The following is a 23,886-nucleotide window of genomic DNA, read 5'->3' as shown; positions in this document are numbered from 1 at the left end:
CTTAATTCAAATAAATGAAATGTTTACTTAAATGAATAGCAGTATATTTTTTAGAAATAATTACTCCTTATACACATTTGTTATATTTTAATGTACGTTGGAAAAAGAAAAGTACATCTCTAAATGACCATGGATCCTTGCAAAGAAAATAGAGATAACAAAGATCATGTAATATTTTCAAATTTAACATAAAACTTATTGTTATATATAATTTTTAAAATTTTCTCCCTTATTAGAAACTTTTTTGATCATTTCAACATAAAATGCTTAAAATGGAGTTATATAGCAAAAATTTTAGTTATAACATTGACCTATTAATTATTCTGAAACTAAAAATTGAGCTCTGAATCAAGTGAAAAGCATATGAATTAAAGAAACAATATAAAATGTAAAGATTTATAAAATTATATTAACATATTGATACATAAAAAAACCATCACCAAAATATTCAGACTTAGGTAAGCAACTTATGTCAAAAATAAATAACTCGTTCACTTTCAATGTAAAACATATTTTTAAAAAATTGATATGCATTAATGGTGTTTTAGTGAGGCATGTACATTAAAAGGCATGTAACCTTTTAAATGCTATCTCTGGCAAAAAGAGATTTTGAACAATAAAGGCAAATACATATGAACTACTTAAAACAAGGAAAATAAAACAACGCAAACTGACATCTTTTATTTTTACATTAATTCACTGAAATAAAAGAGGCATCTCATGGAAAAGGGGCATCTCATTAAAGTATTGTAATTTTTATTACTAACCTTCAATCCAAGCATTGCTCCTGAATCTCTGGGGACACTTCCATCTTTCAGGCGCTTGTTTAATAAAATGCAACCAATCAAACGGTCTCCATCTTTGGATGGCTGCCAAGTTACAGGGTGCTAGAATAATGCATTAAAATGTTAAAATTCTTTTAAGACAAAATCACATTCACATTTTATGTTTATTAAATTTCAAAATGTCATAAAAACCTTATGAGTGCACAAATACCTTTTTAGTCTTAAAAATAATAATGAAAATTTTCCACAAACTTCAGTTTACTTCAGTTTGCATTGGAATAAAACCTCACAGTTTCCTGATTCTCAGTATGGATTATACAGGATGCTAATTTAAGACATTAAATAAATATATACATATATATATATATGATTCAATTAGATATTATAAAAAAGGTTAAAATTCACAAAAATTATGGTGGACCAAAGAAATTCAAATTGCTATAAGTATTTAAGTTTTATCTCTTGGAGCAACATTTTTAAAAATGTAAATAGCCTTGTTATTCTATGAATAAAATGGGGAAATCATTGTTAACAGAATACTATAATTCGAACCAATGCTAAGGGCAAAAATGTCTTTCTAGGTTCAAATACTGTGAATATATAAAAACAATACCCCGTACGAGATACTTTTTATTCTCACTGACACAGAAGATAACTGAACTAAATTTAACAGTAAGACTGGAGTTAAGCACTGACTTTTTGAAAGTGCACTGATTCTTTCAGATCTCTGGATCCATTTGGTAAATTGCCTATTCCCATTCATTCAGTGATGTCCAAGAATGTCCTGAAAGTGTTAATTGGCCTTCAAAACATTAGTAACTAATTTATTTCCTTTCTCAATAGCACAACTAGAGCCTTATAAATAATGTCCCTATACCATTATAGATTACATGATGAATAGCAAATCAGGTGTTTTGTGCAGTCATATTAGTTTCACAATTATCCAAAAGGTTCATGCTCATCTTCATGCAAAATTGGCAGGCAAAAGGCAAGGCCCCAATAATTACATCTATGTGTTAAAAATGATAGACCCCAATTCCTACCAAACTAAAAGCAAAAGTAACAAATACCAAAGCAGGTGGCAATGGTTCTAGCACTAAATAAGGCTGCACAAAAAAAATGCTATGGCAATTAAATAAGAGAACAAAATGACAGTGAAAGGGAAAAAAGAAAAACAACTTTGTATGCAAATTTCTCCCTTTTACCTGGGATTCAAACTATTAATAATTTAAATTCATCCCAAGGAACATATATGAATAATCAAATAGGCCAATCAAAAATTTTTCATTTTTTTTACTTTGTATGTTATAGTAATCATATGAATTCTTTTCATTCAATCGGACCATAAGACCATCCTTTTGTTCCTGTTTTGTTTTGTTTTGTTTTGTTTCTTGTGCTGCCAAATGGTGGGGAAAAAAAAAAACAGCCAAGCAAGCAGGAATTTTTGGTTTTGTTTTTCTTTTCTGCACCTTACGAAATACTACATTGTCTCTGAAAACACCCCATCTTTTATATTATGTACTGTTTTAATGAGTGACAGAGAGCAAACGAAGACCAAAATGAGCAAGTTAAAAGGCAGGCTTCACAATCTCAGTCAGTACCTTATCGCTATGGCTATGCTCCTCGTTTAGAGTCGTGCTACTACACGTATCTACCCCAGAGTCCTTAATCTGAGGCTCAGACCATTCCAAGTCCTCTTCCAAAGAGTGGCCACCAAAGGACACCATTTTCTTTTGTCTCTCAGACCTGGTGTTAGAGTCCGACAAAACTGCCTGCTCACTAGTTTTTCTTTTCCCCTTTTGACTGTCCCCTAAAAGGTGTGGGATAAAAAAAAGGAAACAAAAAAAGAAAACATGCAAAGGTGTAAATAAAACAAAGGAAAAGTGAAATGATAAAGGAAACAAATGGTAAGGCTCCACATGTCTCACCAAAGACATTGGGGATGCCTCACTGCTATGCCAAGACGTATGATCCAACCAGTTGTAATCCATGTCTCCTGTGAGTCAGACAGACAAGAGAGTGCAATAAAGGAAAAGGTGAAAGGACAGACAAAGACATAATAAACATTTTAAAGTTCATGTAATACTATCCGATTTTAGACTTTCTCTGTAGCACTCTTTATAGTTACCAAGAGAAAGTGAAGACTACAGAGGAATGAAATACATGAAATGTAAACTGTGATGTATGTCTTTAATCTAGTCAGAACACTGCACTACACATCTGAAGTTTTTTTTTTAAGAGAAAATGTCCTGTGTACGTAACATAAAGCATTAATGAATTTGAAAATAAGAATAATCATAGACTGAAACTATATAAGCCAGATACTTTGATAAAGGAGGGAAAAGCAGCTTAGTTTATTACTTAGAATTTTTTTTCATGTTAGTCTATGAAAGTTTTTATGTTCCAGAGGTTATTATAGACCATTTTCAAAATTAAATAATGGCTTACCAATGATGAAATACTTAAGTAATCAAATGTTTTGATCCATTGTGTAATTTTAGTTTAATATAATGTTGATAAACATGTAAAGAGATCCTAGATGGTTAAAAAGTAGAAAGAATTGATGACATGGAAGATGAACTCTCTCTGAAATTCAGTCATATATCTAAGATTAATTAATTTTTGTTGGTAAACTTCAAGTGAACTTAAAATATGGACCTATTGAGCAGTTGCCATGGTATACTTTTAAACATTTTCCCTATAAGATGAATTTTTTGTTCATATGTCATGAAAAGAATTTTAACTTTAAGTTATATTTAAATCATATACTCCAGAGAATTTATGTAATCATAAGCTTAAAAAGAAATACTTGTGTTATATACTCATTTTTAACTTAATTTATTTTTACTCTAAACACACAATTTTTACTGTCTCCATTTTTACCACCCATTCTCACTCTTAGATTTTAAAAATTATTCTTTCTTTTTTTTCCTTCAATATTTAAATGCCTTCTAAAGCAGAAAAATTGCATGTGTACATATACCCCAGTTCTTTAATTTTTGAATGGAAGAACAGAATACCATAAACCTGTTAGGAAAACTTGTCTAGAATATAGGGTATGTGAGTAAATTCATTAAGATTGTCTTCTATTTCACCTCCCCTCAATCCTATTGCCTTACCATGAGTAGAAGAAAAAGAGATCTGTGTCCTGTAGAGTTTCAGGGGCCTGAGTTTATTTAATTACACAACTGAAATAGGACACTTTTTTTTAGAATGAAAGAAGTTGAATTTTGCCTTCATTTATCAGCATCTATACCCTTGTTTCTTTTTATTTCTTGTGACAGACAATAGAAAGAGTACATAATAAAAAAAAGATAAAGATCAAAACAGTAACTGGCTCAATAACATAAGTCTAACTTTAGCTTGAACTTTCTCTTTTAATATTTTTGTTGAAGTTATGCAAGCCAACTTATTTTGCTATAACAAAAGTTCTCCCTCAATGATGGAATTTTATATCAGTTGTTTTAAGATCATATAAGTAGCCCCCCAAAAATCCCAGAACTTTAAAAAAAAGTCTATTTTGTGAGTTGTAGGTAATTAAGGTTTTCCTTACATATTGAGTGTATTTGCTTATTTGAATTTGTGGTGTTATTAAGTTTATAAGTTTATATCATATTATATCTCATATATATTAACTTTATGAGTTTATATTATATATTATGCCTAAGGATGGAAGTTATAGGCATTGATTATAAGGAATTATAAAGTTTTATATTTTAGATTATTTGGAAAATTAATAGGAAGAGAAATATAATAAAATATGGCACTCATATTACTTTAAAATGTATAGAACATTTGCATTTATTATCTCCTTTGATTCTCACAACAACCTTATGTATAGTGTGTTGTAACTATTTTACCAGTGCAGAAACAGATTATGAGCTGAAGTGGCTTGCACATGTTGCAAAGATAATAAATAAAGTGATAGAGCCAGCAACTGCCCCCAGGGCCTCAGGCTCTCAATGTAGGGCTTTCCCCCCCCCAATTTGAAATTTCTGTTGTAACTTAGTAGACAAGCATGTAGTGTAAAAAATTCTGACTTTGTGTCTTTACAAGCATTATTTTGATTATGACTTTCATTTAAACATGTGGGCTACATTTAGGGGACCAGATTATATAGGCATGGAAACACAATACGAGTTGGCAATTTTAGGACAAACTACCTGATTGTTAGAGACACAAGCAAGTATAAAGTGGATCAAAGCCTGGGTGACTTGCTGACCACATATATGAAAAAGAGACCAGAATTTGAAACAAAGGATTGAGTATGAAACTCCAGACACAGTTGGTTCAAAGATAGAATAAATGCCTGTAGGCATTACTTACTGTTCTGTGTTCCAAAAGAGTTCCCTCAAAAAGGAAAATTTTCCTTCTTAAAAGAAAAGTTGCCCTCAGCTAAGACTAGGAGCTGACAGACTTCCTTGTCTAGAGAAAGAGGAAAGCGGGAGAGGGTTTTCCTGATACTTACATATCTGAGTAGGTATGTAAAAGGTGCTTGCCTCTAAAAAAGAGCAAAACTTCAGAGTCTCTGGGATCTAAGTTAAAGGTTAAGCCCATTCTTCCTCTTATCTTGAGAGAGAGAGAGAGAGAGAGAGTTCCTCAGCTGAGGACTCTAGTTCAGATCAGAAGCTAGAAACAGAAGGAAGTTCACTAACCAAGGCTCCAGTGGCAGTCAAGACTGCCTAGCAGTCACCTTGGGATCAATAATAGAAGCAAATCTCAGCAGAGACCAGCTAGACAAGGAAAGCAGGGGAAGTACAATGTCAGAATCAGAAAACAGAGGCAGCCCTGCAGTTTCAGAGTTATGACTTGCTCCTCTGTGCAAGTACTCTGGCTACCTATAGTACCTACATGTGTTCCTCTCCATGTGTATTCTCCAGATGTGTCCAGAGAGCTCTTATGCTGTAACAGGAGAAGAGAGAGACAGAGAGAGAGAGAGAGACAGAAAGAGAAAGAGAGAGAGAGAGAGAGGAGACAGAGAGAGAGAGAATGTACCTCGTTTAGGGGGGAAATGTTCTACTATATATTTTGTTTCTTACATCATCATTTTTGAATATGTCTCTAACCCAGGGGTGAGGAACCTGTAGGCCCTCTAGGTCCTCAAGCACAGCCCTTGAAATCTGTTTAGATTCATTCAAAGGGCAATGCTTGAGGACCTAGAGGGCCATGTGTGGCCTCAAGGCCACAGGTTCCCCACCCCTGCTCTAACTACTTCAATTCCAAGCAAGACTTCCCTTATTACAGGGACTAGAAAAGGAGGGGAAAGTAGTTTAGAAAACTAAACATGTTAGTGGACACTAACAACATATGCATTGTTCCTTACTCATAATCTCTCACTTCTGCAAAGAAGGGAGGGGCTGCATTTACCCAACTCTTATTCAGATGTGAGCTTAGTCATTATATATTTATTTTAATTTTTTGTTATTTACATTTACATTATTGTAGTCATAGATACATATGATACATAGATACATAGATACACACACACATATACATATACATACATGCATGCATGGTTTCCATGCTTCTCCTTAGTTCACTCTCCATCAGTTCTTATACTAATAGCAAAGAACTGGAGACAAATTTTATTTTTATCATTTTGGAATGGCTTAAAAATTGGAGTACATGAATGGAATGGAATATTACTAAGCTTTAAGAAATAATGAATGTGATAAATCACAGAGAAACATTTAGAAGACTTGTATGAGAAAAGGGAAAAGGACTTATTTGTGCAAAAATATAACAGCTCTTTTTGTGGTGGCAAAGAATTGTGGGATTCCCATCAATTGGGGAATTGCTGAACAAGTCGTATTATATGATTATGATGGAATACTATTGTGCTATAAGAAATGACAAAGAGGATGGTTTCAGAAAAATTTGCAAGACATATATGAACTGATGCTAAGTGAAATGGTCAGAATCAGAACATTCCACATAGTAATGGCAATATAGTAATGATGATCAGCTGTGAAAGACTTAGCTATTCTGATCAAGACAATAATCCAAGACAGTTCCAAAGAACCCATGCTGAAAAATGCTGTCCATCTCCACAGAAAGAACTGATGAACTTTGAGTGCATATGGAAGTATACTTTTTAAAAACTTTATTTTTCTTATTTTTTGTCTGCTTCATTTTACAATGTGGCTAATATGGAAACATTTTATGTAGAAAAAAAGACTTGTATGAACTGGTGGAAAGTAAGCAAGCGGAATCAGGAAACACATATAAAAATGACTACAACTGTAGACATGAAAAAAACAATGGATTTGTGATTTCTTTGGTATAGAGAACTCTCAGATTAGGAAAATCCCTCTAATAATACAAACAACTTTTAATACAGCACACAGTTTTTAATACAGTAATAATACAGCAACTTTTCTGCAACTTAGAAGCTTGAGCATTGCCTTGATCCCTAAGAGGTTAAGGGTCACAGAGCCAGTATGTGGGACAGAGGTGGGAGTGAACAAGGACTTCTTATCTTTGAGGCTTGCTCACTATCCGTTACACCAAACTTTTCCTTCCTCCGTCTTTCCTTTGTCCTTTCCTTCACCCTGTCTCTCCTATATTGATGTCAATATCTATTTGTGTATGGATATGTACATATGTACATATATATTTACTTATAAAATCTCTACTGACAATTTTAATAACAAGTCTCTTGTTCTTTGCATATTGAAATATTTGTGCTTGCTGAGGACTGTAAAGCTCACAATAGAAATATGTAATTTTAAAAATTACTGTGGCCAAGCTTTGAGCCAAATAAGAGATGTGAAAATGTATCTCCTTTCTTTGCAGTGATAGGGTACTGTGGGTGTAGAACACTGAATATAATGTAGAACTTAGTTGATATGTTGGTTAATTTTGTTGAATTGGTTTTGTGAACTCTTTTTATTCTTTGTTTTAAGGGATATTGTTCTGGGGGAGGGAAGAACATATTAGGAAATATAGATGTTACTAAACATACAAAATACTGTTTTAAAAAAATCTTCTAACCATAGCTGTGAAAAGTATGGTCCTTTTCTAATTGTCTTTTAATGGCACGAAATTCAATATTCAGGTCACTGATCTATTTTGAGCTTATTATTATATATGATGTAAGCTATTGATATAAAACTAATTTCTCCCAAACTTCTTCCCAGCTTTTACAGAAACCTATGCTATTTCATTAAGTGTTTTTGCTTTGAATCAACTCTAATGACTAAAAATAAAAACAAAATTACTTCAATGAATGCTTGTGACCTATAATTTTTGAGTATTTACAGACATACAACATATCTTGAACCTAGAGTAGTCTGTTTGGGGAGACTTTGTTGCAAATGAGGGTAGCCCTAAGTATTATATAAATCAAACTATAAAAAGTTAGTCTATACTTGCAGGCTAGTGTCTTGACAATCTCTCCAATTACTATCCTTTCTTCTTCACCATATTAAGTCATAGTCCTAGAATAGACAGGCTTTTTATAGAATTATAGTGTCTCTCAGTTAACAGGGACTTCAGAGATCATCTATTGCAACCATACCTGAGAAGGAATTCCCCGCAAAATGCTCTCAACAAGTATCCATATAGCCTCTGTTTAAGGTCTCCTTCCATTGATGAATAGATACCTCTGAAAGCAACCTATTTGGGGTTTTCTTGGCAATATACTGGAGTGGCTTGCCATTTCCTTTTCCAGTTCATTTTACAGATGAGGAAACTGAGGCAAACAGAGTTAAGTGACTTGCCCAGAGTCACACAGCTAGTGTCTAAGACTGGATTTGAAGTCAACTCTGCCTGACTCTATTCTCTGTATCACCTAGCTGCCCATTCTATTTTTAGATAGCTCTATTAGTTTTTCTTTTCTTATTGACCTAAAATTTGTCACTCTGTTAATTCTGATTCACATTTTTCTTATTCTCTTTTACTCATTGGTTGTAGTTTTGCACTCTAGAGCTAAACAAAACAAAACCCATCGCTCTTTTAAGTATATCTCTGTCATGGGTCACTATCTTCTTTTCTCCAAGCTAAATAGCCTTGTGTGGCATAATTTTGAGTCAAAATCTCAGATTTGGAAGAGAACTCAGAAGCATTCTACTCTACTCCAAAGTTCCTAAGAGTCACTCAGTTTTTGCTTGGAGACTTCTAGTAAGATGTAACTGCTATCTCCCAAGGCATCCCATTCCACTTTTGTATGGCTCTATTTGTTGGCAATTTTTTTCTTTATACAAAGCCTACAGCTGTACCTTTGCAACTTCTATCCAGTGCTCTAGTTCTGCCTTCTGAAACCAAATAAGATAAATCTAATCCTTTCATATTTCAACCCTTCAAGTTCTTGAAGACAGCTATGAATATTCCCTTAAGTTTTCCCTTAATATGCCCAGATTCTTAAAAGCAATATTCATTTGGCATAAACTTAAGACCCTTTACTATCTACTCACCCAACTCTAGATACTTTCTAAGTACTCTCCTTAAAATTGTGTGCCCCAAATGAAGCACAATAATCTAACTATGACTGAAGAGAGCAGAGTTCAGCAAAACTTTTCCATCTCCCATCATCCATTATCCATACTCAACATCCTGATCATTCTTCCCTGGACATATTATAGCCTATCAATGTGTTTCCCAAATGTGATACCTCAAACTGAGTATAGTACTTCAGTTATGATATAACCATGACAGAGAACAGTGTGATGAAAAACTGCCTTGTTTTGTATGTTATAATTTTTTTTTAATTCAGTCTAAAATTACACTAACTTTTGAGCAGCCTTATCACATTGCTAAGTCATATTGATTTGGCATTTCATTAAAACTTCTAGATCATTTTCTTGTGAACTATGATCTGGCAAAATCTGAATATGTAACAGTTGTTTTTTTTTAATCCAAATCTAGAACTTTTCCTTTATCATTATTAAGTCCATCTTATTAGATTTGCCAGTTATTCTACCCTGTTGGACTAATTTTGGATCAGGATGCTATGATCTGCAAATTTAATAAATATGCTTTTAAGGTTTCATCTAAGTTATTGAATAGGATAGAACCAAAGACAGACCAGTGACACCAACATAGCAATTTCTCCTTCTGTAATAACATTAATCTATTAATCACTGCTCTTTGGATCTGGTCTTTGACTAGCTGGAAAACTATCTAATTCTAATATCATTGAGGTTACATTTCTATATTTTGTCCACAAGGATGTTGTGAGATATTTTATCAAATGCCTTGCCAAAATTCAGGCATTCTACATCTGTGGTATTTCTATCATTCCATAGTCAGTATCTTTGCAAAGAATCAAAATGAGAACTTGTCTTTGATGAACAAATACTGACTTCTTGTGGATACTGCTTTCCTTTCTAACTGCTCACAAACTACACCTTTTAATACTGCTCATTAGAATTTCACTAGGAAACCAAGTCAAGATCATTTTCTTATCCTTTTTTTGAGGGGGGGGTTAGGCAAAGGGGTTAAGTGACTTACCCAGGGTCACACAGCTGTAAGTGTTATGTGTCTGAGGCCACATTTGAACTCAGGTCCTCCTGAGTCCAGGGCCAGTGCTCTATCCACCATGCCACCTAGCTGCCCCTTCTTACCCTTTTTTGAAAAAGGAACATTCACTTATCTCCAGTTCGATGAAGTCTTTCAATGCCTTTTTTTAAGATTATTGAAAAAGATGTTCAGTAATAATACTCATAAATTCTTTCAGTACCCTGAAAAGTAGTTCTTTCAGGCTTGGTAAGGTAAGTTCATTGAGGAAAGTTGGGTGCTAATATAGGTTTCCCTTCCCTGCTAACAATTTTTGTTTTATATTTCCCAATGCAAGAACCGTTTTCCCTACAACAAAACAAGGAATTTTGTTCTCAAGAGTTGAGTTCTTCCTCATAGTTGTTTTTCTTATCTCATGAATGAATGAAGCACTTATTAAGCACTTATGAGCAAATCTTTTTTTTTAATTGAATTGAAACCTAAGCTTTTCCTGTTAAATTAGGCATAGTCTTTTCTATTGCCATATTTTAATCCTCATCACATCTCAAAAAATATCATGGATTACTTATGCTTTGCAGAGACCTATTTTATGCAGAGAGAGAATGCTAATGTAAAGCAGAACAGAAACAAAGTAGAGATAAAAACAGATATCAAACAGCCTACTTAATTTGTAGTCAAGGGGGCCTTGCAATTAAAAAAGCTATCCAGTTGCTTCTCTGGCCAAGCAGATGAGCAAGAAAGAGAATTTTTTTTTTGAAAAAAAAAAGATACTTAATGCATTCCTACCATTCTGAAAACCAGACTTCTATGGTGTAAAATCTATTTATATTGCAGTTTATGTCTCTGTGTGTATTTGTACACACACACATACACACACAGAAGGAGAAAGAGAGACTTATAACATAGTTTATAGCCTTTTGATTCTTAGTCCCTCAGAGAGGAACACCTAAATAAATAAATGGAAGATTTTGATTAATAAAGAGTAGAGCGTATATTACTGTCCCCTCCATTTCTGTTATATGTGTTATGTGTAATTCCTTTGCCACTTTCATATTCTATGAGAGGGAGTAAAATCAGTAAAATTGTCAGTCAGGACACCTTCAGGTTTCACACCATTGGTTTAATGACAATGTGACAGAATTGGAGGTATGAAATATGAACTATGTTTCTATGGGACTTGGAGTATGGGGAGTTCAGTGGTATAACCAAGTATATTACTTATTGAAGGTCTAAGTAGTCTTCAGTTTTGGGAGGGAAACTCGTGTTTCTCATAGAACAGGCACTGCTGGAGTTATTCCTACACTAGGAAACTTCTAAGCCCATGGCTAATTTTGTCATTACAAAGGGAAAAAAATTGCTATGGTCCTGTGGGAATTACTCAATCATTGATAACTATTTACAAAGCACTGTGTCAAGTTCTAAGGAAAATATAAACAAAATATTGCTCTGGCCCTCAGGGAGCTTATAATCTAAGAAAGGAGATAATAAATGTGAACAAATAGCCATAATAAACCCAAGAGAAATGAAAACAAATTACTATGAAACAGCCAAGAAAAGATTATTTTCTATTCTTTTTTAGTTGACATCTTTTATTTTTATATCACCTTCGATTACAAATATCTCTTTTCCACTTTGCTACTCAGAAAGCCATCCTTCATAAGAATAAAATATAAGAATAAAGAATTTTTTAAACTTCAAGAACGCTATCCAACACATCAAGCACATCTGACAAAATATGCAATTTTTAATGGTTAAGGTCCTATTGCTCTGCAAAGAAGAAAAGGAGGTATAATTGCTCATCTCTTCTTTGAGAACAAACTTGGTTGTTATAATTACAAAGTGTATACTTTTTCTTGTGGGTTTTTCTATGTACATTGTTACAATCATTTGGCATTTTCTTTTCCTATGTTCTTGCTCACGTAAATGTTCCCATGTTTCTCTGTAGACTTCAGCCATTGTTTCTTAAAGTGCAGTAATATTTCATGACATATAAATATTATGATCTGTTTTGCCATTCCCCATTTGATGGTAATCTATTTTGGTTCCAATTAGGTCCTAGGGACTTTAGAGGTCATCTCATCCAGCCCCCCTCATTATACATATGAGGAACCTGAGAATCAAGGAGTATAATTGATTTATAGAAATTACTTCAGAGTCAATATTTCTTTCCACCATGCCATGGTGCCTCCCAGCATGAATCTTTCATCCTTACCTACTCATTTGCAATACTTTTATTTCCTTGTATTTTCATCTATTCATTTCACTTCATTCAAAAATTATTTATTCATTCATAAATACATAGTCATTCAGTAAGACTTTATCAAATGTTTTAGTATCTTTCCAGCACAGTAAGAAATATAAAAGAAGTATAAAAAATTAAAAGATTTTATAATCCCAGTTTGGGAGACAAGACATACATAAAATAGTTAGCTTTTATATACTGCTGTTGTTTGTCCTTCATACCTGAAAAGGACCAATGACATCACGATAACAGAGTCATGGTTAAGTGTGTTTGACTGCGGCTGATCACTACAATAAAAGCTTGAAAGGCTCTACCACAGATCGGGCACAAATAGTCCATTTGAACATTTGGGATGGAGATGTCTCTAGATTTATGCATCTTATGTTTGCTTTGTGCTACTATTGTTCTGCATTGTTCTTTGATGTAGATATCATCCAGGGCCATCTCCAGTCATCCTGATCTGTATAGTACCAGTGGACCCAGATGACTCCAGAAGAGAAAGTGAGACTGGTGATGTTGTACAGTATTTCCTCACTTAAATCCAATTCACTTGCAAGTCATGGCATCATCTTCCTAATGTCATGGTCCTCTTCAAGAAAGAAGGGCAAGCAACAACTACATTGGGTGGGCCTGTGCTGATGTCTCTCATGTTTCCAAATCAATAGTAAAGTTCTTTTACATGCTACTTTTGATTTGCATAGTACTTTACAAATATCTTATTTGATCTTCCCCAAAACCCTGGCAGTTAGGTGCCATTATTATCCCTATTTACAAATGAGAAAAGTGAAGCACACAGAAGTTAATTACCCAGGGTCACACAACAAGGGTCTAAGGCTGGATTTGAACTTAGCTTTTCCTAACACTCAGTCCAGCATACTATCCACTGCACATATTAGCTGCCTCAACTAAAGAACAATTTTAAGGCAATCAAGACAGAAAATGCTGCAGACTATACACATAATCAGGAGATAATTCACAGTAGGAAAGTTATCATTATCAGTTGTGCTTACTCTAGGAAAAGTTTCTTCTAGAAGGATATTAGCTTTAATTAAAAGTCACTGGGGAAATATAGGATCAATTTTGTGAAGGAAATTGAGGGAAACATTCTAAACCAGAAAAATAAGCAAAGGCAGAAAGATGGCAATGAACATAGCTTGTATGGGTGGCAAGAGGAAACTAGTCTGACTTGAGCAAATATTCACAGTGTGAATAGTGATAAATAAAGCTAAATAGGCATGCTGATCCATTTTATGGAAAATCAAACTATGGTTCTTCACTGTAGGTTCTTTGGAAAGAAAGTGATATTTTAAGTGGATATATTTCTTTATAGTGTACAAGATTAACTAAAGCATGAGGGAAATTAGAAGCAGGAAATAATTTAAAACTTTAAACTGAAAAAAGTTCATGGAAAAATTACATCTAAGGGGGTGGAGCAAGGATGGAGGATTAGAGGCCACACACAACCCAGTTGAATTCTCTCAACATTTCCCTCCAAACAATTTAACACCTCAAATCAAATTTTAGAGAACAAACAAAAAGCCAGGGTAAGACATTTTTAGACCTAAGAAAACTTAGAAGGTCAGAAGTAGAGATATGTGACACCAAGGTGGAGGATGACCAGAAGCCCACACGTGTGTTTGCAGCAACAATAGCCAAAGCAGCAGCAGTAGCAGCAATTTCAGGAGCTCTCACCCCAGAGATGGTAATGGGGTCAGACAACTAGATAGAAAGAGATTACAGGGAACCCACTGCTGTCAGTGGGTACAACTAGTGCTGATTGGCAATTCTATTGCCCATGTGCAGTTCTGTTACTACCACCTAGTCCTACCACTGGTATTTCATCTATGTGGACTCTGGCCTAGCCTATACCTCTGTGTCACAGATTTCTCTTTCTGACCTCCTAAATTGTCTTAGGCTGGATGAATGTCTCACTTTGACCTTTTAATGGCTCTCATATATGTATTGGACTTCATATGTATAGATGAAATCAAATTGCTTGCCTTTTCAAGGACAGGGAAGGGGTGGAATGAAGGGAGAGAATATGGAATTCAACTTTTTAAAAATTTATGTTAAAAATTTTACAAGTAATTGAAAAATATTTGCCAAAATAAAGAAAATGTTAAAATAACCAGTTAAATAGCAAAAAAGGGAAAAAAATCAATAATTTTATTAAATAGAATGACAGCATTGAGACAGCATTCCAAAATGTGTAGGTTGCAGCCCAAGCAAAGTAAAGGGGGGGAGGAATTTCATATCAATGAGAGTGGAGCACAGTCCAGCACAGACCATGCTCCAGCAAGCCAGGAACAGGCCTTGGGGACAGCTGAATTGGCAGTGGTGGCTTCCAGAGCTCTCAGCCTATAGGCAGTAAGGGGAAGAGAAAACTGGTCAGAAGGAGATTACAGGGGACCCTTTGCTGGCACTGGTTGCAGGACCCTATTGCTTTGCCCATACAAAGTTCTGGGTCATAGTCCCAGGGCAAGAAGGAGCACTAGCATCAGGGACCCTGGTCACAGTTATAGTGTGGGAAAGTGTTCTTGTGATTGTTCCTGGACTAGAGCATAGGCCAGCAAAGCATTGACCACACCTCTCATACCACCTGGGAAAAACGGAAAATGTATGAAACCCCAGAACTAGCTTTGAAAACAGCAGTACAAAAACCTGAAGTTTGAGACAGTGCCATTCTACTCCAGGAGCAGAGCCAAACTTTAATATAAAGTTAAAAGTAAAAAATATATATATATAATCTGAGAAAAAGAGCAAACAACAAAAAGAAGAACTTGACCACAGAAAGTTGCTATGGTGACAGAGAAGATCAAAACACAAAGTTAGATGAAGACATCAAAATCGAAACAACTACATCCAAAGCCTCTAAAAAATGTGAATAGGTCTCAGCTCCTCCCCTCCCCCCAAAAAAATCCTGGAATAGCACAAAATGGATTTTAAAAATCAAAAAAGAGAAGTTGAGGAAAAATTGGGAAAAGAAATGTGAGTAATGCAAGAAAATCATGAAAAAAGAGTCAAAAGCTTGGTAAAGGAGGCAACACACACAAAAAATACCAAAGAAAATAACATTTAAAAAAAATAGGTCAAACAGTAAAAAGAAGCACAATAATCAACTGAAAAGAACTCCTTAAAAAAGCAGAATTGGCCAAATGGAAAAAGAGGTATAAAAGCTCACTAAAGAAAATAATTCCTTAAAAGTTAGAATGGGGCAAGTGAAAGCTAATGACTTCATGAGACATCAAAAAACAATAAAACAAAATAAAAATAAATAATCCCCAGGAATAGATGGACTTACAAATGAATTCTACCAAACATTTAAGGAACAGTTAATCCCTATACTATATAAACTATTTGAAAAAAATAGGTAAAGAAGTCCTACCAAAATTGTTTTATGACACAAACAGGATTTTGATACCTAAACCAAGGAGAGCAAAAACAGAGGAAAAAACTATAGACTCATTTCTTTAATTGATGCCAATGTAAAGTTTGAAATAAACCACTATCAAGGAAATTATAGAAATCTGTCACAAAGATCACACACTGTCACCAGGTGGAATTTATACCAGAAAATCAGGGCTGGTTCAATATTATGAAAACTAACCATGTTAATAACAAAAATAACAAAAATCATATGATCGAATCAATAAATGCAGAAAAAACCTTTGACAAAATGCAACACACATCCCTATTAAAAATACTAGAAAGCTTCAGAAACAGTAGAGCCTTTCTTAAAATGATCAGTAGTGTCTATCAAAAACCAAGAGCAATCACTATCTGTAATAAATATAAACATGAAACCTTCCCATTAAGATCAGGAGAGAAGCAAGGATGTCCATTATCACCACTATTATTCTGTACTATACTAGAAATGCTACTAGATATAGCAATAGGACAAGCAAAAGTAATCTAAGAAATAAAAATAGATAATGAGGAAACAAAACTATCACTCTTTGCAGATGATATGATGATATACTTAGAGAACCCTAGAGAATCAACAACAAAAAAATTAGTTGAATAATTAACAACCAGCAAAATTTCAGGATACTAGACTTACATAAATCATCAGCATTTCGATATTACTAGCAAGAAAAAAAAGAAACCAGCAGGAAGAGATAGAAATAGAAAATGTATTTACAATAACTGCAGCCAATGTAAAATGCTTAGGATTCTACCCGCCAAGACAAACCCAGGAATTATATGAACAAAATTACAAAATACTTCACGTAAATAAAGACAGATCTAAACAACCGCAGAAATATTAATTGCTCATGGATAGGCTGTAGCAATATAACAAAAATGACAATTCTACCCAAGTTAATTTCATCATTTAGTGTCATACCAAACAACCAAAGAATTATATTATAATCCTAGAAAAAATAATAACAAAATTCATCTGGAAGAACAAAATGTCAAGAATATCAAGGAAATCAATGAAAAACTGTGAAGGAAGGCAATCTAGCAGTTCTAGATTTCAAATTATATTACAATGTAGTAATCATCAAAACAATCTAATACTGGCTAAAAAAAATAGAATGGTGGATCAGTGGAATCAATTAGGTACATAATACACAGTAGTAAAAGACCATAGTAATCTAGTGTTTGATAAACCCAAAGGTCTAAGCTTTGAGGGTAAGAACTCAACATTTGACAAAAATTCGTGGGAAAACTAGAAAGCAGTCTGGCAGAAACTAGGAATAGAACAAAATCTCATACCGTATACCAAGATAAGGTCAAAATGGCTAAATGATTTAGATATAAAGGGTAATATCATAAGAAAATTAGGGGAAGCATGGAAAAAAAGTACCTGTCAGATCTATGGATAAGGGAAAAGTTTATGACCAAATAAGAGAAAGGGGGTTATAAGAAGTAAAATAAATGATTTTTATCATATGTATTTAAAAAGCTTTTGCACAAACAAAACTAATGCAGCCAAAGTTAGAATGTAAACAGGAAGCTGAGGGATGGGGAGAATTTTACAGCAAGTTTCTCTGATAAAGGTCTTATTTCTCAAATATATATGAAGTTGAGCCAAATATATAAAAAGAAGAGCCATCCTCTAATTGATAAATAGTCAAAGGTTATGAACAGGCAGTTTTCAGAAGAAATCAAAGCTAAAAGTAATAGTCACATAAAAATTCTCTACAATATTACTGATTAGAGAAATACAAATTAAAACAACTCTGAGACACCACCTCATACCTATCAGATTGCCTAACATGACAGAAAAGGAACATGGCAAAGACTGGAGGGAATGAGGGAAAAATAACTAATGAACTATTGGTGAAGTAGTGAACTGGTCCAACCATTCTGGAGAACAATTTGGAACTGAGGCCAAAGGGCTATAAAACTGTGCATGTCCTTTGATCCACCAACACCACTACTAGGTCTATAGCCAAAGAAATTAAAGAAAAGGGAAAAGGACCAATATGTGCAAATATATTTATAGCAGCTCTTTTTGTGGTGGCAAAGTACTGGAAAAAGACAGCGTGCTCATTGAAATGGCTGAATAAGTTGTGGCATATGATTATGATAGAGTACCATTGTACTATAAGAAATGAAGAGGGGGTGGTTTTGGAAAAACATGGTAAGACCTATATGAACTGATGCAAAGTGAAATGAGAAGAACTGAGAGATAATGATGCACAGTAACAAATATGGTGTAATGATGATCAACTGTGAAAGACTTTTCTATTCTTATCAATATAGTGATCCAAGATAATTCCAAAGGACTCATAATAACAATGTTATTCACCTCCAAAAAGATAACTGATGAACTCTGAGTGCATATTGAAATATAATTTTCTCATCTTATTTTTTGCTTTGTTTTTCAGTATGGCTAACATGGAAATGTTTTGCATGATTTCATCTGTATAATTGATATCATATTGCTTGCTTTTTTATTTGGTGGGGGAGGGAAGGGAGAGAATTTGAAACTCAAAATTTAAGAAGAATGTTAAAAATAAATAATTTTTAAAAATTATACCTAAGTAAATGCTATTGTAGTCTAATTTCTTTTCTTTTATTAGAAACACTTTTTAAAAGTTAAAATAAAGTGGGTTCTACCCACTTTGGTCAAATATATTAGTCAAAACTATTTGAAGAATAAACCTTCTTTCCAGTGGGAAAATAGACTCACTAATTTTCTGTTGGTAAAGCTGTAAATTGGTCTTTTTGGAAACCAACTTAGAATTATGTGAGAAAAGTCACTTAACTATTCACATCCTTTGACCTAGAGATACCACTTCTGGGCATAAAGGGGATCAGATCTTTTTTTTTTCCTTTTTTTTTTTAGAAAGGTCCTGTGCATATATTAAACATATTTAGAAAAATTTAGAATTGCCACTATAGTTATACAGTGATCTTACTCTGATCCTTTGTCAAGGCATGAAGTTTGCTCTAGTTTCTCTAATATTTTTCAGCAGAGTATAAGTTCTGTCAAGGTACTATCAAGCTGAAAAGGCCTTCCAGCTTAAGCCTGCAGAGAGACTGCTTTCTGTCGAAGACCAGTCTAGTTAAGTAGCCCAGCATAGCTAATTATGGACAGGTTCATCACCAGTAGTTCAGCCAAGACATGATGAATTCTTTAACCGTATCAGCAGTCTATATGTATCACATTTAATAATATAATTCTTCTATATTTTATTCACTCTCTCTCATCCTCCAATTTGGAAGAGGAAATACAGGGTGTGTGTGTGTGTGTGTGTGTGTGTGTGTGTGTATTTCCCCTCTTTACATGATTTTATCTTCCCACACATACAGCACAATTCCCAGCAGACTACCTTGTTAACAAGCATAGTCCTGAGCCTGATAAAAACAGTTTGTAAATTCAAAGCAGGATTTTAACAATTTATATAACAGATTCTGGAAATGTTTATCTATTTTTATTACCTGAAGAACTATTATTTACTGTTGCTATTGTTTAGGAGGAAGAAAAGGGACATTAAATCTCTAACTAACTGGATTTCCACAAACGATACATCAGTTCCAAACAATTGCAACTTCAATCCTGTGGGTATTCACTTTATGTCTATTCTATGCCTTTAGTAAGTGATTTCAGGAGTTGCTGTGACTGAAACCCAAACCATGGCCACCTTCCTGCTGATCAGCTTTTTGAAGGTTAAGAAGTCTAGTCTTTCCACAACAGTTTATGATAGTTTTTCCTGCCTAATAATCACCCTCAGGTGGTGTTATTCAGCTAGTTTCTAACATGGCTTAAATTAACTGAAAATCATACATTTTGAATAGATATTCTCTGTCTGTCTCTGTCTCTTTCTCTCTCTCTTGCCCCCCCCCAACATTCTCAAAGAGAGGTTAGACAGGCAGCATGATATAACATAGAGTGTGAATAGAGAGCCAGTAGACAGAGAGCTGGCTGTGTGGCCCTGGACAACTCATTTAACTTTTCAGGTTTGCAAGGCAACTCCCTAAGTCTATATATTGCAGAGAAGTTACCAATTTGCACTGGTAGAGAGAGTTTCCTCATTAGGAATCTACTATACCAGTGAAATAATAGAATCACAGAATTTGAAATTGTAAGGGACCACATCAGGCATCTAGTTCACCCTATACACAGAAAGACTCGACAAATGGTCTCAGGGCTTCTGCTTTAAAAATCTGTAAGAAGGAAGGAACCCTCCACCTCGAGAGGGAGCTCATTTCACTTTTGGACAGCTCAAATTGTTAGAAAGCTCCTTCTGACACCAAACCTATATTTGCCATTGTCCCTGATTCTGTCATCTGAGGCAAACAGAAGTCAAATCTATTTTTCATGTAACAGCTTAAAGACAGCTAACATGTCCACCCCAAGTGCTCTCTTCTGCATCTTAATCCTACTCAGTCCTCACATTACATGGACTCATGGCAAGACCCAGTTCAAGTACCACCTTGGACAAGAGACCCTCTCACCTCCACCTTAGTGACTTTGTTGTGAAATTACCTCCTGTTTTACTGCATATATCTTGTATGTATATTCATATGTAGTTTTTTGGGGTTTTTTTTTGCCTATCGTCTCCCTTGTACAATATGACTTACTTGAGGACAGAGACTATGTTTTTGCTTTCTTTGTATCTCCAGTCCTTAGCACAGTTCCTGGCACCCAGTAGGTATTTAATAAATGCTCTTTTTTTTTGGCAATTGGGGTTAAGTGACTTGCCAGGGTCACACAGCTAGTAAGTGTCAAGTGTTTGGTCTGAGGCCGGATTTGAACTTGGGTACTCCTGACTTGAGGGCCAGTGCTCTATCCACTGTGCCACCTAGCTGCCCCAATAAATGCTTATTAAGGACTGACTGGTTACCATCATTTGTACATCAGTCTGGATTATCAATGTCTTTCTCAAATTTTGGTGTCGAAAACTGAACATAATACTCCAGATGACATCTGATTAGGGCATAGTACAGTGAGACTGTTACCTCTTTATTTCTAGAAACTGTGCCCCTCCTAATGAAGCTCAATTTTAACAATAATAATGATGATGATAGCTAGCATTTATATAGTGCCTACTGTGTGCCAGACACTGTTCTAAGTTCTTCATCTAATTTTTATTCTCACAACAACCCTGGGAGGCAGTGCTATTATCATTCCCATTTTGTAGTCAAGGAAATTGAGGAAACTGAAGTCAGGGTTAAGCAGTTTGCCCAAAGTCACACAGCTAGTGTCTGATGCTGGATTTGAACTCAGTTCTTCCTGAATCCATGCCCAGTGATCTATGTCTTGTGTCACCTAGCTGCTACATCACACTATTCATATTGAACTTACAGTCACTAAAACTCTCAATTCTTTTTTCAGAAAGAGTGCTGTCTAACTTTGCTCCCCATTTCTTATACTTGTGAATCTGATTTTACATTTATCCTTACTGATTTTTATCTTATTAGATTCAGCCCAATGCACTACTAGCCTGTCAGGATTCTTTTGGAGTGTGATTGTGATATACAATGTGTCAGTTACTCTTCCCAGCTCTCACAGGTCTAGTCCCATCTCACAAAGTGAGGAGAGAATAAGTATTCCCTTATGCTTTTGCTGCTTGAAGGGTCCTTTTTATCCTTCCTATAGGAAGGAAAAAAAAAATCTACAGTCCGGTTAAGTAATTTTGGATGATCAATAAATAGCTCAGTCACCTTATCTATAAAAATTTGTGGTATGTACTTATTGAATTTATATAATTAATAATGACTTTCTGTGATTCTGTTACTCGGAGGATTTTTTGACATGCAACTTTGTGTTGACGTGTTAATATTCCTACTTATAAAAGTTGCCAAGTTTTACCGCAGGTATAGCCTTGCCAAAGATAAGCAAATAGCCCTATTTCTAGTAGCTATGGGTTTTGAGTATTTGGCTTTGATTGTAAACGTATGAAGAATCAGAGTTGGAAGAAACCACAAAGGTTATAGTGTCAAAACGATATCTGAACAAGAATCCCCTCTAAAAATCCCCAGAAGATTGTTATGTAGCTTTAATTTGAAGGGCTCTAGTGAGGATGCTTCCCCTCAAAAGTCCATTTCTGTTTTGGATAGTGCTAATTGTTAGGAAGATTTTCCTGACTATTTCAAGCCCAAGTCTGCATATCTGCAACTTTCATTCATTGTTCTTATAGTAATTTTATTATCTGGAGAGAAGCAGAATAAATCTTATTCTTTAACACGATAATCATTCACATACTTGAAGGCAAACACCCTATCTCCTATGCCAACTCTTCTCCTCTCCTGGATAAATAACTCAAGTTCCATGTTTGACTGCCTTTTCCATTTTCTTTTTATTTCTATTGATTTCTTTTTTTTTAATAGCACCCTCAATTCCAATTGTATCCTTCTCTCTGTCCTCTATTCATCAAGACATATCTTATAACAACTGAAACAACAACAAAGTCAAATCAGTTCAGCAAAGCTAATTAATACATCAACTGAATCTAACAGTATATGCAGTTTTCCACAGCCATCATCTTTTGTGTAGTAAAAGAATGGAAGTACATTTTATCATCTCTTCTTTGAGAACAAGTTTGTTAGCTATCTTTCAAGAAATACATTACATTATTAAAACTATTGTGAAAACTTTGTTGGAGAAATAAGTGATTTCTTTATTCTTAGGACATAAGCTAATATAACTTAATCAAAAATTATGCTAATGATGGGGACACATAATTTCCTCTGCTTATTTGGTTTATCCAGGAAGAACATATGTTGATTCTCCTTTCTTTGAACCTCTGAAACCATATTGTGTTTTGTCATCTAGTGCTGATATCAAGAAGTAAGGGAGGGAAATGGGTTGGTAGTATTAAATAACAATACAAATATCTGTCCACCCAAGCCCTTCGTTACAAAAGGTATTGTTTTTCTTGTTTTTTTTCCCCCTAATTGGGTATGATAGAGAAAAAAATTTTCACTAATTGAAAAAAACTTTCTTTTTAATTACATGGTCCGTGTCCTCAAAGAGTTTTGCAAAACTTAGAAACTTCCTTGTAAAGGAAGAAGATGCTAAGTGTTACAGTAGAGCTAGAAGAAACCATTGAGATCACAGGCTTATAGGATTGTACAATTAGTAGGAAGAGACTTTAAAAACCATCTGGTCTAATCCCTCATTTTTGTTTGTTTGTTTGTTTTTTGTGAGGCAATCGGGTTAAGTGACTTGCCCAAGGTCACACAGCTAGTTAAGTGTCAAGTGTTTGGTCTGAGGCTGGATTTTAACTCAGGTCCTCCTGACTTCAGGGCTGGTGCTCTATCCACTGCGCCACCTAGCTGCCCCATAATCCTTCATTTTTAAGATGAGTTTACATAACTTGCCTCAGAAAATACAACTACTTCATATGTGAGTTGGGATTTGCCACCAGGTTACCCTGACTCAAGGTTTAACTCTATCCACTATGCAGTGCTTTCTTAATCCAACCCTAAATCACTCTCGCCATCTACTTTTCCAGCTCTTATTCCTAAACTATAAAACTATAGAGATTTAAACTATACATATATATGTAAACATATATTTAAATAAATAAATAATAATTCAATTTTAAATGTTAAATATTTAAATAATTTAATGTAAATATATATTTAATATAAATATATAATATAAATAAAGTTAATACTATAGAGATTTCCAGACCACCATACAAACTAGGCTTATTACAAATTAATGTCATCAAATATTGATTGGGTCTCCACAATAATCCCTTTGTTCTTTCAGGATTAATTTTCTAGGTTCTCCTTGGTTGTTACAAACCTCTTCTCCTCACCTTTAAGACCCCAATGATACTGCCACTCATTTTTCAGAGGTACCTAGGTAGCCCAGTGGATAGAACAGTTGTCCTAGAATTAAGAACTGAATTCAGATCCAGCCTCAGACAGTACTAGCTGTGACCTTGGGCAAATCGTAACCTCTTTTTGCCTGAGTTTCCTCAACTCTAAAATGGG

At 34.5% G+C, this 23,886-nt stretch overlaps 1 protein-coding gene across 34 annotated transcripts in view; it reads right to left on the bottom strand.

Annotated features, from left to right (window-relative positions):
• RIMS2 (regulating synaptic membrane exocytosis 2) overlaps positions 1-23,886 on the bottom strand; it is an 850,283-nt gene that overhangs the window by 421,422 nt on the left and 404,975 nt on the right. For 22 of the 34 annotated variants that reach the window (XM_027849901.1, XM_027849903.1, XM_027849908.1 and 19 more), the window contains 2 exons: positions 2,714-2,781; positions 768-887 (listed from right to left, as the gene is read on the bottom strand). In XM_027849901.1, the coding sequence (XP_027705702.1) occupies positions 768-887; positions 2,714-2,781 (188 nt within the window). Of the gene's footprint in view, positions 1-767; positions 888-2,386; positions 2,596-2,713; positions 2,782-23,886 lie in introns of all 34 variants that reach the window. The other 12 variants (XM_027849888.1, XM_027849890.1, XM_027849897.1 and 9 more) reach the window with 1 other exon arrangement.

The sequence above is a fragment of the Vombatus ursinus genome, unplaced genomic scaffold (genome assembly GCF_900497805.2).
Source record: "Vombatus ursinus unplaced genomic scaffold, bare-nosed wombat genome assembly UNPS02008961.1, whole genome shotgun sequence".
In the NCBI taxonomy this organism is placed as follows: domain Eukaryota; kingdom Metazoa; phylum Chordata; class Mammalia; order Diprotodontia; family Vombatidae; genus Vombatus; species Vombatus ursinus.
The sequence above is the reverse complement of the archived record's forward strand: the minus strand, read 5'-3'. Positions and strand labels throughout refer to the sequence as shown.